Genomic DNA, 14,226 nt, shown 5'->3' on the forward strand with positions numbered 1-14,226 from the left:
GCTAGTAAAGCAGAAGAACCAAAGAAAAAGAGGAGGAGCCTGAAAGGCACACGGAGTGGCACGCACGCGGTGAGTTAGCACACACAGGAGGCGAGAGTTACACAAATCCAAAAAAAGAAAAAAACCTAAGACAAGAGACCGGCGAGAGGACAGTGTCCACACGCACACGGACGCACAGTAGAACGCAGTGTGTGCGTGTGAGAGGGAGAGCTGACGACAAGGCGATCGAGGAGAGAGAACCAGAGCTGGAAAGGGACGCCGAAGCAAAATAGCGGAGCAAGGGAAAACGAACAGGAGCGACGGGGGAGTCGTTCACCTGCGACACTTGGCACAGTATGACGGCGATAAGATGTTGGGCCGGTGTGAGCGAGAAGAAACCGTGACCCTTCTCCCCACCACCAAGCCGCGCCGGTGTTGCTGACTCTCCTCCTCCTCCTCTATTTTTTGTATCTTTGCCCCGCTCTTCCAAACGCGAGGTGAGCGCTGGGTTGGAGGATGGACGCAGCTTCGCTTTGTTTGCAGCTGCCTCTTCCCCCCCTCTGCGCCCGCTCTCGCGCTGGCTTCTCTCCTTTCCGGCTACCTCGAAAAGTTGAATGGCTCCGTACCGCCGTATATTGTTGACCCTGTCGATGCTGACGGTTCGCTGTGTCTGTGTGTGTGCGCGCGCTTGTGCGGCTGTACACCTGCGTGCCAGTGAGAGTAGATCTTTGCTTCTCAGCTTCGGGCACACACACACACGTACGCACAGAGCAGCTTGCACGCAATGTCCTCCCTTCCTCCAACACGCACGGAAGCACACAGCCCAGAACACCTGGGGCACTACGGATTTGTTTCCGCTTTCGCTTTTTTTTCTGGCGTCGCTGTGGTTGCTGCTGCCGATGATTCTCTGACTTCACACGTCCAGTACCGTGGCGGTACATACGGTGAGGCGTCGGAGGACAAGGAAAGCGTGTGAGCCATGGTGCGGGTTGAGTGGGAAAAGGGGGGGGCGGGGGTGAGTGGTGGCATGCACGTGCATGTGCGAGAGAGAATAAGACAGGTGATAGGACAGCGCGAGGATAAAGCGAAGGGGTGGGGGGGGGGGTGGAGTGGGAGGTGCAGCATCAGAGATGGTGAGCGAGAATGGGAAGACAGAGCAGCGAAGGAGGGGGAGGAGGGGGGAGGGGAGTTCTCCCTTACCGTACGACGGACGCTGCGCGAGCGTGGGGTGGAAGGTCGAGGCAGCCGACGACTGTGCCTACCTTGTTCGCCTCTGGTGTGTGTGTGTGGAGGGGGGGGGTCGGCAAGAGCCAAAGGAGAGCAGATGCCGTTCACAGGCACGCCTGCGCACCGCTTACGCGGACACACCAAGAGCCCATGTGTTGCGTGCGCGCCCACGAGACGACGATAGAAAAAAGATGAATGGAGTACGGTGTGCAAGAGCAGGGCGCGTCAGGATGGCCACGAGGGTGCCGACGCGTAAGGCGTTCATATATATATATATATATCTATATATGTGTGTTTATGAAGGAGCAGCAGAAGGAGAGGGGGCTGATGTGAGCAGTGCCCACCTCCCTCATAGTAGTCTCTCTCTTCTCCCTTTCGTTTCTGAGCGTTGCTGCCGTGCGTGGGTGTGCTACGACGGGCTGTCCGGTGCTGACAGTGTCTGCGAGAGAAACTGCTCGGTGCGCTTACTCGCTGCCACCGCGTCATACGGCGCCTTCTCCTCCGCGGACATGTTCCGCCACACGGCGCACAGCTCCCGCATGCACATCTTGCGCCGCCCCTTCATGTGCGCACGAAACAGCGCAAAGCTGCTCTTGCTGCGCGGCAGGTGCTCCGGGGAAGACTTCTTGGATGATCGCTGCGCGACGAGATGCGATGCATGCTGCTGCTGTGAGAACAGCCGCTCCACCGAAGGAAGCGCGTCAGGCAGCGTGGCGGCCGATGATGAGCCCTCCCTCAAGTCGTGCGCTGAGAGTGGAGCTGTGCTCCGTGTCTCCAGTCGTGTCTGCCACGATTGAGCCTCCTCCTCGTAGACGCGCTTCTCCGCAGGCGTCATGCGTAGCCAAGACAGAGCAGCAGCGCGCACCTGCTCATCATGGTGTTGTCCGCCTTCTGCTGCCGCCATAGCCGGCCGTGGGACTGCGAGGGCTCTTGAGGCGGCCGCCGCCTCCTTGCCACCATCATCGGCGACGACACCATGGATTGCTGTCAGGTACACCTCGTAGGCGCTGACAGGGCGACGTGGCAGTCGCTCCCGCGAGGCGGCAGTGCTCTGACAAGACGGCACCGACGTACCACTGCCCTCCGCGCGTTCAGCCGCTGAATGAGGACGTAAGGATGAGTTACAAGAAAATAGGCCGCCGTCGTTACCGCTATGATGGCCCTTGACAGCGCCGCCGCGCTTTCCAGCGAGCGCGGCGCCGCAGCACGGGCAGAAACGCATTGTGCACCCGCAGCATCTGCAGGGGCGACCGTGCTCCATCTGTGCAGATGGGCGTGGACGAGGGAGGAGGAGTGCGAGAGACGCAGAACGCTGCGCTTCCACGGGAGAAGAGATGACGGTGCACACGGGTAGCGAGAGAGAACGAAACAGGAAAAGGAGGTTGCGTGGGTGCGTGCGGAAGACAGGGAGAGAGCAGAGGGGTACGGAGTGCCCATTCTCTCCCCCTCCGCTCGGCCTTTTACTTTATTGTGTGTGTCGGTGCATCAGGCGCCGTTGTATGTGTGCGTGTGTGTGAGAAGGCCGACGCACGTTGTTCAATGAACGGAACATGCATGTGTGGTGGTGATGGGGGCCAGGGGGTGGCGTCGTGGCGCCGTTCGGGAAGGGGGGCGAAGGAGAAGGGAGGGGGTGGTCACGAAAAACATCAAGGACAGCATATAACTATACACAACGTTAGGCGCTGCTGTGCGCAACGGCAGACGCGTCTACAACTGCGAGCACACACGCGCGCATACACGCAGGCGGAAAATGGCCTCCATTGCAACTTGGCAGCCGAGCATGTTTCTTGAAGGGGGCGATTTCTCGTGTGTGGGCGTGTGTACGCGGGGTCGTATGGTGACCATCACCAACGCTGCTCGCCCGTCCCCACCCCCAACCTTGTGCGGTTGCTTCTCTAGTCCGTGCGCGCACGTCCGAGTAGGTATGGCCCCTCCCCTCCAGGGAGGAGGGGGCAGCTACAGATAATGCACAACCGTGGTGTAGCCCTCATTGCGGACCAGCAACTCGTCAAGCTCCCAGCCAGTTATTCGCAGCGCACGCACAAACTCCAGGAACTGCGGGTACAGCCTGTCGTACGATGGGGCGGCGGTGTTGCCACCGTCGTCGCCGTCCACACGACTTGCCAAGGCCGGAACGACGTACCTCTTGAGGGGCAAATCAGACGTGATGGACGACGGCGACGTAATTTCCTCGAACTCAGCCGGTGAGTACGGTGCGTCACTGGCGTCACTGTGGCCCGCCTCCAGCGTTCCGTCAGCGCGTAAGGCGGTGATGATGTAAAGTCGCTGGTCCTCAAGCGACTGATTCTTGTGCAAGTCATCGCGGACGCCTTTAGCGTGCGTCAGCAGGCTTTCACGGCGCAAGCGCACGGCTCTGTAGTGCATGAAGGCGTAAAAGTACGCCCATAGCTGCCGGTAGGCGAGTGGCAAAATGTGCGGCGGAAAGACGACGCGCTCCTTCTGCAGTCGCTCAAGCTCCGCCTCCACCTGCGCGGCTTGCCTGCCCGTCTCATCCAAGCGGCGCCCCGCATTAGGAGCAGCAGTTGCTGCCCCAGAAGGTGATGGTGATGCCACACTGTCCTGGCCCCGCTGCGCTGCACGTGCCGCTACCGACTGGCGCTGCTTTGCCTCGATGCACTTCAAGCCAGCCTCGTGCTGCCGCTTGGATCGCACCCAGATCTCCGGCACCCCCTCCACAGTGAAGTGCTGGGGTAAGATCACGTAGTACGTCATGTCCGTATCGTCGACGAGCAGGGCAACGCCGTGGGACGCCAGGGCTGACTCGACCTGCTGCACCAGTTCGTGCTTGCGCGGTGTCGTCAGACCGTTCTGATGCTGCAGCACACGACAGAGTGACGCCCCACAGTGGATGCGCAGCGTGAGCGTGGCAGGAAAACAGTACCGGCGGAGAAAGCGGTAGACGCTGTCGTAGAAACTGTTGCTCGGTGGCGGCACGGCGCGGAGCGACGGCAAGATGAGCAGGCGCTCCGCGGCGTTGGCGCTACGTGGGGAGACGTCGAGGATCGGCATCACCGACAGCGGCCCTGAGTCCTTCTTGGACGCGATGAGCACCTTTGCTTTGAAGAGGTAGTACTGCTCCAAGCACCACTCGAGGCGAGGGGCGTTCAGGTGCCTCAGCTGCACCCCACGCACGCCGCGGTAGTTGGCAAAGATGTGAACAGCGCTGCAGAGCGCGAAGACAGCCAAGTTAAGACGCCTCGACGTGGCAGGGACGATGTAGGCGATGACTATGCCCAAGGCAAGGCCAATGAGACCGCCGACGTGGCCGCGCGTGGCGGCTTTGGCAGCGATGTCTGCGCCGTTGTTACGGAGCGCGAAGTGTTGAGTGAAGGGCGCGCGCGTGCCGTTGCCGCACACGCTGGCGAGCGCCTTGATGACGGATGCGGCAACCAACACCACACGGAAGATAGCCTGACCGCCTGGCAGCCATGGAGAACACAGCTCGAGTAGGTGGGCACTGTCATGGATGAAGTCGGTCACCAGCTGCCACGTCTTTGCCCGGCACTCGAGGCCTTGCGGGATGACGGAGGCGAACACGACGCTGCCGATCATCCGCGCACCGTCTTGCATCATCCAGGAAAGCGTGGAGCTGGTGAGGTCGGCCTTCGACTCGCCCACGCCCACGCCAAGGAGCACCGCTCGCGTGCTCAGTGTTGCGGTCACGTTCTTCGCCAACACCTGAACGTGAGCCCAGAAGGCGAACGGCAGCAGGTCCTCCGTGACGCTACTCGGGTAGCCGTCCGGTAGGAAGATGCGCTCGAGGGCGGTCACCACACGGCGAAGCGCTTGCCGCGCTGATGTCGACCCCGTCGGTGTGCTCGGCATCGTCGGAGAGGTGACCAAACCGTCATGCTCTCTGAAGAAGTCCTGCGCATAGACCTCCGCAACAATCTCCACACAGCCCCCTCGCTGCGGGTTGACGCGGTAGGAGATGCAACTCCCCCCCGTGTACTCCTGCAGCATAACTGGGCGAGGAGTGAATGGGTCTGTGGGCGAGGGAGGGCGGCGTTGCCGGCGGCAGTGGAGACGGGTGAGCGGCGATGAAGGCACACACACACACACAAAGAATAGGTGAAGAGAGAGCGCAGCCGCTGTGAGAAGCCAGCCCTAGACTAGAAGGACTGAATGGCGGCTATTACGGAGGGAAGAGACAGAAGGGTGAGTGGCGAAGGATAACCGGAGAGCGCGAGAGCGTGTGCTTGTGTGTGTGTGTGTGTGTGTGTTTGGACACCACACACGAGTGCCAAACATGTCTCCCTGCCTTTCGACCCCCTCACCCTACCTACAAGCGCCAACCTAACCACCCACCGCACACGTGCACCCTCGCGACGCGTGAGAGAAGGCGCATGCACAGCGGAGCAGCCACCGCACTGTAAGAAAAAAAAGGTCAATAGAAACGGTGGTCGCACAAGGAGCTCATCCAGCGTGCACCTTCGTCCAGGCTCCGCTCGCGGCCAACGCGGAAGGGAAGTCGAGGACGGGAGTGTGTGGGGGGGGGGAGGGGGACGGCGCGACGCGTGCAGACGTGTAAGTCTGTCAACGAGCACACACACACACACACGCACACAGGCACGATAACGGATAGAAAGCGAGAGACAGGAGAAGGGAGGGGGCCGCTGCGCGTACGTGTGTGTGTGCGACGGGAGGGAGGAGACGGAGACAGACGGCATCTGGGGGAGTAGAGCAGGGCCGAATTACGTAAGAATGTACATACAGCGAGCATGAGAAAAACAAAAGAGATGCGTCGTGGCAGAGGTCACTGGTGGCGGTGGCGGTGGTGAAGAGCGGGGAAGACGTAGTCCCGTTCATCACAGGCGCGAGCCGCTGCAAGACGCACAGGCGCAGTCACCAGATGCCGCAGTCACAGAAGCCCGTATGAGCAAACCTGCCCTGTCTCTCACCAGGTGCGGCACGGGCTTATGCGTAGGTGTGTGCACATCTGTCTTACAAGCGATGGCCAATGTAGAGACCACCTTCGGCTTGTGAACTTGATGCCCTTCTGAATGTGGCCGGCAGCAGGGGAAGGGTGGTGGTGGTGGTGGTGGCAGGCGGCGGCGTGGTACTCGTGAAGTACACACAGAGATGCAGAGGCCCAGGACAACACAAACCGGTGTTGCGCAGCAGACCTACGATGGGAGGTCGGGGCGCGGCACAGATGTGGAAGGAGGAGCAACACAAGAAAAAGTCGAAGACGGAAAAGACGTTGCTGCAGAGCTGAGTGCCACACAGGCACGTGAGACCGTAATGACGCCACATCTCGTGCAACACCGATATTAGCGCACTTTGGTGATCAAAGGCGCAGGGGTACACCTGCAGCTGAGAAATAACGAATGCGTCGGAGACGACCCGCGACCCCTGGGACTGATGCGGCACGACGCTCCTTGCGGCACTGCGTTTCCACCAGCGCTCCACCAACAGCTCTTGGCCGCTCAGCGGATGGAACCAAAAAAGTACGCATCTCCCGCTGTATCGGGGTGGGGGAGGGAGGCTGCACAGAAGATGTTTGGGGTGCATGATGCGCACGATGTTGAGGCGGCAAAGACACGCAAAAACCCAGGGGTTGCGCTTCGTCCATCTGCTTTGCGCTTCTCCCTGCAGCACTTGCCTCTCGTCTTTCTTCTCATACCTTTGGTCTTCCTCCCGTCGCCATCTCGCCGACGTCTAAACCTCACACAAGTCACACCCCTACTCAGCGCATCTGATACGCGTACAAGTGCACCCACATGCACACACACACACACACAGTAGTAACATCTCACGAACAGGCAGGCAGACAACATGCGATGCCGATAGACAAGCAGTAGAGTAAGCACGCTTGCCTGTGTGCTACAATGTGAGTACGTGTGTGCAATCAACGACCTGATGCAGCGACGCGCACACCATGGCGTTGGCAGGTTTGCACTGCCGCGGCGAGCGCCGCTTAGGAACTGCATGAAGCATCGGGGGTAGGCAAGCTGGCCAATTAGCCACGGATCTTCCTTGATCGTGTAGACGCCACAGAGATGGCTCACCGGCCTCGGTGGAGAGAGGAGGCTCGCCGGCATGAGCGATGCACTTCACTTGAGGAGAAGCACGTGGACAAAGCCGGGGGCGCGTGGGGCTGGCACACACGAGCACACGCATGCACGCAAAGCGCCTGTGTGTTGCCCAGGGATGCGCGGCGCACGAGGGACTTGTTTGACTTTCCGCTCTTTCATTGCTTTTCTTCGTTTTCGCCCAAGCAAAATGCACAGTCGCCTTCGCAAGGGAGGCGACGCACATGTTAGCCGCGCCCACCCTCCGCGGTGGGTGTCGGACACGGCTGAGGGGTGTGAGAGCCGCGACAGGTGTGGCACGAGCATCCGCCGCTGGAGCGTAAAAGAGAAAGGCCGAGAGGGGAGGGGGAGGGGGAGGGGGAGGGGGAGGAGTGTGGCGCCAGAGAAGCCTGTGCGCGGTGGGATGTGGGGAGTTCATCGGTGTGTGCAAGGACGGGTGAAGAGGCATAGAGGAACTACACGTCACGAGGTGAGACCACGCACACGAAAACACGTCTAGCAAGCTGCACGGCAGCAGGGTGCCATGGTGGGTCTCGTGTGCGTGCAAGTGGTACGCGGCATGTTCGTGATTCACCGTACCCGCGACACACCCCCGCACGTCACACTCTTCACATGAGAGAGGGAAAAGAGGTGCGCTTCACGGAGAACTATATATTCCTTGTCGCAGACGGGGGCTCCTTCCCCGGGCGCACAAAACACGAGCTCGAGCGCCTTTCCATCCCCCACCCCCAACATCACACACGCCCCAGCCCGCGTGATGCGAAGCAATGCTAGGCACGCGCGTTGCAGCGATGCGCCGGCCCGGCCATCTCGACACGGTCTCCGCCTCACTCTCTGCCCACCACCACCCCACGCTGCGCAGGTCGCCTCACAGCCGCTCCCATTAGGCAGGTCCCCATCTGTGGCACATAACCCTCAGGGGGCGGCACTCCGGCGCCTCCCATCCCCGCCGGTGGGCAGTGTGAGGGCCGGGCGTGGGATACGCTCGAGTCGCGCTGGCACTCTGCCTACCATATGCATGTTGCACACGTGTTCGCTGTCGCAGGCGGCTCCGACGCCACGCCGTCCCGGACCTGACCGCCGACATCAGCATCCATGCATCGCCCTCTGAGCTCCCCGCGTCTCCGGCTCCTGACTATGTCACCACCACAGGTAGCTCGGCACTGGCAAGGGCTAGGTAGGGGCTGCTGAGCTGCCCCCCACCATCATCACCGGCATCGCGGTAGAGATAAGCGAAGGAGGCGGGGGGGGGGGGGCAAAGAACACATCAAAACGATGAGGAGGCAGCAACAGGCGCATCATCGCGTATCAGGCCTCACCCCCTCAGCGCCGACGACGCCCACGAGGCGGCGGCACGCAGCACACATATACATACATGCGGGGTGGGAGAGAGGGATCCTCTTTGAGAAGGGCTGCGCAGTGCAACCACACAAAGACAGAGAGAGACAAGCCGTGGGTCGGCGTGCAGCAGCCTGGCCATCCGCTCTAGTGGTGTTGCACACAGCGCAGCAGCAACACGCGATGCACTCAAAGCAGGGAAGAAAAAAGGAAAATTTCGTGAGAGCGCAGATCAGCCACGAGTAGCGCGTCTGCCCTCCCCCTCGTCTTCTCATTTTGGGCCGAAGGCGGACGACGCCAACGGTCGCCTGATGATGGCGGCAGCTCCGTTGGTCGGGGATCCCGCAGGGTGAGGCCGAGGATGCGGCAGACACCTCTCGGTAGGAGCTGAGGCTGGCGCTACCTCGTCTTCCTCCTCCTCCTCCTCGTACTCGTACTCGTACTCCTCATCGTCCTCGTCCTCCTCGCTGGACGCCTCTACCTTCACAGCGCCGGCCTTGGCGACTGGTGCGGGTGCCTTTGAAGTAGCCCGCCTAAAAGGGCCCGTGGCGAGGGGTGGGACGACGGGTTGCGCCAGCGCTGGCTTCGGCGCAGCAGCGCTGTTCGAGGAAGGCACACATGATGGATCTGGAAGCGAGGTGGGGTCTACACGGCGCGTGGGACGACTGCCGAGTGCTGTCGCCTCTGCACCAGCAGGAGCAGGAGCAGCAGCAGCAGACGTGGATGAGCGAGCCCCGTCAGTGCCTCGAAGGATGGGGCGTTGCGGCGACTGACGATCGAGCTGCAGCGTCGTCGACGTCTCTGGCGTTTCTTCATCTTCGTCCTCCTCGTCTTCCTCGTCTTCTTCGCTGGAGGCCGCGGGTCGAGTGCTGACTGGGGCCTCGGCGGCAGAGGCAGACGTTGGCGTTGGCACCGGTTTTGGAGGGGGCGAAATGCTCGCCGACGCGGCGAGGTCGCCAGCGCCGGGCTGACGACGTCGGGTGGCGGACGAGAGCGGTAGCGGCGGCGGCTGCGAGTTCGACGCGTCGGAGCTGCTGTCGTCGTAGCTGAAAGCCCCGCCGTGGTAATCGTCCCCGCCGTCCAGCGCGGCGGCAGCCACGGCAGCCGCGTTTGTGATGAGCGGCACCGATAACGCCAGCCCACCACCACCGACGGCGCCGGTAGGTGAGCCAGCGCGACCAGGTAGTGGTGGTGGTTCGTTGACGACGCTGCTGCCGCCGCCAGTTCCGCTGCCTGCGTAACACAAATTCTGCAGTGTCGTCAGCTTCTGGTAGAAGAACTGGATCTGCTGCACCGCCAGTGTGTCGTCGTTGGCGCCGGAGACTTGCCGGAAGACAAGCCGGATCAGCACCTCCACCTCTTTCGTGGAGAAGTTAAGGTAGTCCAAGCTGGACACGATCTCGTTGACCACGTCCTTGTTAAAGATGTACCGCAGAAACAGCACCGGCCGGAGGAAAAAGCGCGACACCGCCTCCCGAACGTCTCTGTCGGTCGGGAGCACCAGCTGCAGCGTGGTCTGCATTACCAGGAGGTCCGTTCGCAGCCGCATGAGACCAGCCTGCGAGATGGCCTTGTCGCGGAGATGGGCCAGCTCCATCAGGATTAACTCGCTTGCCGGTTTGCCAGCCGTCAGGCACGTGTACTTGATTTTCTTCGCGTGGAGGTGCTGGCGAAGGATCGCGTAGAAGTTGTGTACACGCCGCGCGTAAGCCTGGACGAACATGTCGGCGGCGCTCGACACGGCCACCACGTCGTAGGACACGTCGCGCAGCTGCGGCAGAAAGAGAAACGCCAGAAACCGCGCCTCGACAGACAGGTGAAAGAGTGCGACCTGCGCGAGTGAGCAGAGGCGCACGAGATGCCCCGACAGGCGGATCTTGTGCTGCGCCGTGGAGTCGCCGTCCACGAGCACGAAGGAGGTGGCGTCGCTGACGCGCATCTCGTGAGCAAAGCAGTAGCCGGGCACGCAGCAGTCCGTGTAGTTGCGCGCCTTGCGTCGGCTCGGCCACAGGTAGCGGAGCAGCACGTCGCACAGCCACTCGACCGAGGTGCACAGAAGGGCGAACGCGACGAGGGTACTGTCGTCGCGCACGCATATGTCCCGCGGCTCCATCCGGCCAATATGCTCATCCAGCTCACCCTCCGCGGCACCCGCGCCGCCGCCATCTCTGGGGGATGCGGTGGACGATGTCTCTAGGACGCGCATCGCCTCCAGCACGGACACCGTCGACCTGTTGTACTCGTGCCCGCTCGTCCGCTCGTCGCTGTTGAGCTGATAGTAGCGGTAGAGGTCCTGATCAATGTACCTGTGTGCGTCCAAGATGTTCTCCTCGTCCACCAGCGCAGCCCACCTGCGATTCGGCATGCCGGAAAAAGCATCCTCGAAGGGCTTGTCCAGCAGTCGGTGGGCGAGGGTGCCGCGGCCGAGCCACTGCACCTGCCTCTTTAGGAATACAACCAGCTCGATGATGAGCGCCTCCGACGTGTTCTGCTCCACCTCCTCCGTCAGCGACTCTGGGAGGATGCGGCGCACGTCACTCACCTTCGCCAGCACCCGCCCCACATACTGCACACACGCAAGGATGGGGTGCTGCACCTCGTCCACAATGACCGTCGGCCAAGCGCCGCTGAGGGTCTTCATCGCCGCCGGCGCCTTGCCGCTGTGCGACGCAGTGCTGCCCGCGTCTGCAGGCGGAGGAGAGGCGGGCGGCGGCGCTCCTGCGGCGCTGGTGCCGCCGCTGTCGCCGATGCTCATGAGAAGCAGCTGCAGCTGCTGTGAATGGAAGGCGTGCAGGGTGGGAATGTACGTGGCGCGTAGGAAGCGCTTGAAGAAGCCAACGACGCACTCCTCCTCGCTCAGCAAGCGGAACTCGGGAACGCGGTCGCAGCTGCGGCTGTAGAAGCGCGCTGCGCACTCATAGCAGGTCAGCGCGTTCATCGCAGTGAAGACGAACCAGCGGCGCAACATGCTCACGTGCAGCAGCACCAGCGGTGCCCCGGCCCCGCCTACACCACCGCCACTCTGGCCGCTGTCGGTGAACGCGATGAGCTTGGACTTGTCGTGCTGCATGGCCTCAAACTGGCTCGTCTGCCCTTCGCGGGCCTTGCGCATGTCCGCCTGTGCCTTCTTCACCGCGCCGACCAAGCTGAACGATACGCTGCCCGTCTCCTCCATCATGCGCAGCAGGCCGCCCGAGGCAAACGTGGACAACAGTCGATCCAGCGTGGTCGTGTCGTCACCCTGCTTGTCAGCGTCCAGCATGATGGTGGCGGTGCGCTGCATGCGGCTGATCAAATTCTTCTGGCGCAGGAAGGGCAGCAGCGTGACGGCGTCGTCGGTCTCGTCCTGCGACTCCTTCGCGTCGCAGATGACGTGGAAGACAAACTCGATGTGGTAGTTCAGCTGCGACCACAACACCTGCAGGTCCCACTCCTGCAGCAGCGCCTGCACCTCGGCCACCAGCTTCACCCGCACGGCATCTCGTAGCTCAGCTGAAACCGCCAGCTGCAGCGTGTGCAGCACCGCCTCAGCAGCAGGGAAAATGGCGCGCGTCTGCGCGCACGCGCTGTCGAGACGGTCCAAAATGCTCTGCAGTGTGAGACAGGGCTTGCGCCGGTCAAACGCGAGGAAAGGGGAGACGTCGCTCGCCGCAGCATTAGTGTCCGGCGCGACGCCGCCGGACGTCGTCAGATTCTCAGCTGCTGCTGTGGCGGCGGCATCCTTCTCCTCCGTCTCGGCCTTTAGGGATGCCAGCACGGCGTCGGTGTTGAAGAACTCTAAGAACTTCGCCATGACATCACCAACGTTGCTGTCGCCACCGCCGGCGGGCAGGGAGCGCGACGACAACGACTTCTCACTCATGGTCGGCGCATCGCGCACGCAGTTCTGCGCGTAGTCCAGCGCTGTCGTCAGCGTGTCGTGCACCCACACCTCGTTTCGCAGCGGAGCGCTCATGACGTTCCACCGGCGCGACGTCGCCTCCGGCACAAACGGAACCGGCTGCACAACGAACGGGGATGCAAACGGGAAGTGCGCCACCAAGACGACCTTTTGCAGATACGCCGCGTTGCGAAGAATTTTCTCCAGCTCGGTGAAGAGGGCGCCCAGCATGGAGCGCAGGTCGCGCGCCTGGATGGTGGCCACGGCTTCATCGAATGAAATGAGGTCACAGGCGAGGTCGAGGGCGCGCACGTGCGTGCCGCGAATGGCCGCCTCCGCCTCGTCATTGCTGAGGCTCGCCCCGCTGCGTGTGCGTCGTCGCCACACGTCGTACAAGAAAAGAAAATGGGCGATAAACCGCTCCATGCTGCGCGTCGCGCGGCTGAAAAACGTTTCGTGGCAGTAGTCTATCTTGCCCAGCAGCATAAGGCTTTTTACGCACAGGGGCACAAACTTCAGGTAGTTGCTGAACACCTGATCATCCGTCGGGTCGTCGGTCAGCGTCTCGATGATCGCGGAGAGCGTGCGATCCTTCTTGGCAGGCCCACCCACACCCGCCGTCTTCGTTGAGCCGGCAGTGGTGCCGTTGTGTGTCGCAGCGTCAAGGCCGCCGTCTCGGTCCATCTCACCAGCGTCGTCCTCGTCGTCGTCTGGGTGGCCACTGCCGGGGGCGCCAACGCCAGCCATCTTCCAATACTTATGAATGGTGTGCTGCACGCTTGGGGCGGCCGCGTGGGTGTCCTTCGTGTCTTGCTCATTGCTATCGATCATCTCCTGCAGCAACTGTGCATCCGCCTCGACGAGGCGCTCATGACGAAAGATGCATGCCAGCAGGTCGTCGATGATGAGGTGGTGCAGCGTCGACATGGTGGCGTTGTGCGTGTCGCGGAGAGTCTGCACCGCGCGTACGCCTTTCAGTTCATCGCTGGCGAGCAGGCGCGCCTGCGTCTGCAACGTCTGCACCGCCGCGAGATAGTGCCGGTTCTGCAAGAGTCCCTTCACCTCTGCTTCAGCGAGAATGACCTCCTGGATGTGCTCCAGCGCGTCGGCCATAAACAGTGACTTGGCGGCACGCAGCCGCAGCACCTTCAGCTCCCCAGCATGACTTTCCAGCGAGACTATCGCGTCCGCCAGCTCCTTCTTGAACTGCGCCAGTGTGTCATCGCTGCCGGAGACCGCCAGAACCATCTCGGAGAAGTCACAGATGGCGTTGTTGAACTCCTGGTGGTGAGCGTCGATGTAGTCCGCAAGGTCCGCGTTGATCTCCGCCTCGAGGTCCTTGTAGTCCATTAAGGTGTCGTCGATCTCGTCCGGCGACGCCTCGCCGCCGGTGATCTCCGAGGCAATGATGCCGACAACATGCTCGTGCGGTACGAAGTCCTCGGCGAGCAGCTCTGCGTCCACGTCGTCGAAGAGGTCCTTTGTGTTGATAACGAAATCGCGATCGACGGCGGAGAGCTGATCGAGGTCCTCCTCGTCCAGCCCATCCTCGTACTTGGCCGAGGCGGCGCTGTCCGGCTTCTTGGCCTTGAAGAGCTGCCGAGAGAGGTTGGCGGCCATGACCGCACTGCGCTGTGCGTTCGAGGCAGCGACAGCGGAGCCGCCAGCGCCTTTCGCCTCGGCGCTGCGATTAAAATCTCCGCCGGCACCCGAAAAGGGGCCGCCGCTCCTTGATGTCCCCTTCAT

At 62.0% G+C, this 14,226-nt stretch overlaps 3 protein-coding genes across 3 annotated transcripts; all 3 read right to left on the bottom strand.

The window, feature by feature from the left end:
- Window positions 1-1,615: 1,615 nt before the first annotated feature.
- On the bottom strand, window positions 1,616-2,467 carry LMXM_21_1520 (hypothetical protein, unknown function; the record flags this gene model as incomplete). The annotated part of the gene is made up of 1 exon (XM_003875359.1): window positions 1,616-2,467. One exon carries the CDS (start codon window positions 2,465-2,467, stop codon window positions 1,616-1,618), a length of 852 nt encoding a protein of 283 aa, XP_003875408.1.
- A 695-nt stretch (window positions 2,468-3,162) lies between these two features.
- Window positions 3,163-5,190, bottom strand: LMXM_21_1530 (conserved hypothetical protein; the record flags this gene model as incomplete). The annotated part of the gene is made up of 1 exon (XM_003875360.1): window positions 3,163-5,190. One exon carries the CDS (start codon window positions 5,188-5,190, stop codon window positions 3,163-3,165), a length of 2,028 nt encoding a protein of 675 aa, XP_003875409.1.
- Window positions 5,191-8,871: 3,681 nt separating this feature from the next.
- LMXM_21_1540 (conserved hypothetical protein) lies at window positions 8,872-14,226 on the bottom strand (the record flags this gene model as incomplete). The annotated part of the gene is made up of 1 exon (XM_003875361.1): window positions 8,872-14,226. One exon carries the CDS (start codon window positions 14,224-14,226, stop codon window positions 8,872-8,874), a length of 5,355 nt encoding a protein of 1,784 aa, XP_003875410.1.

This window comes from Leishmania mexicana, chromosome 21 (assembly GCF_000234665.1).
Source record: "Leishmania mexicana MHOM/GT/2001/U1103 complete genome, chromosome 21".
Lineage (NCBI taxonomy): Eukaryota > Euglenozoa > Kinetoplastea > Trypanosomatida > Trypanosomatidae > Leishmania > Leishmania mexicana.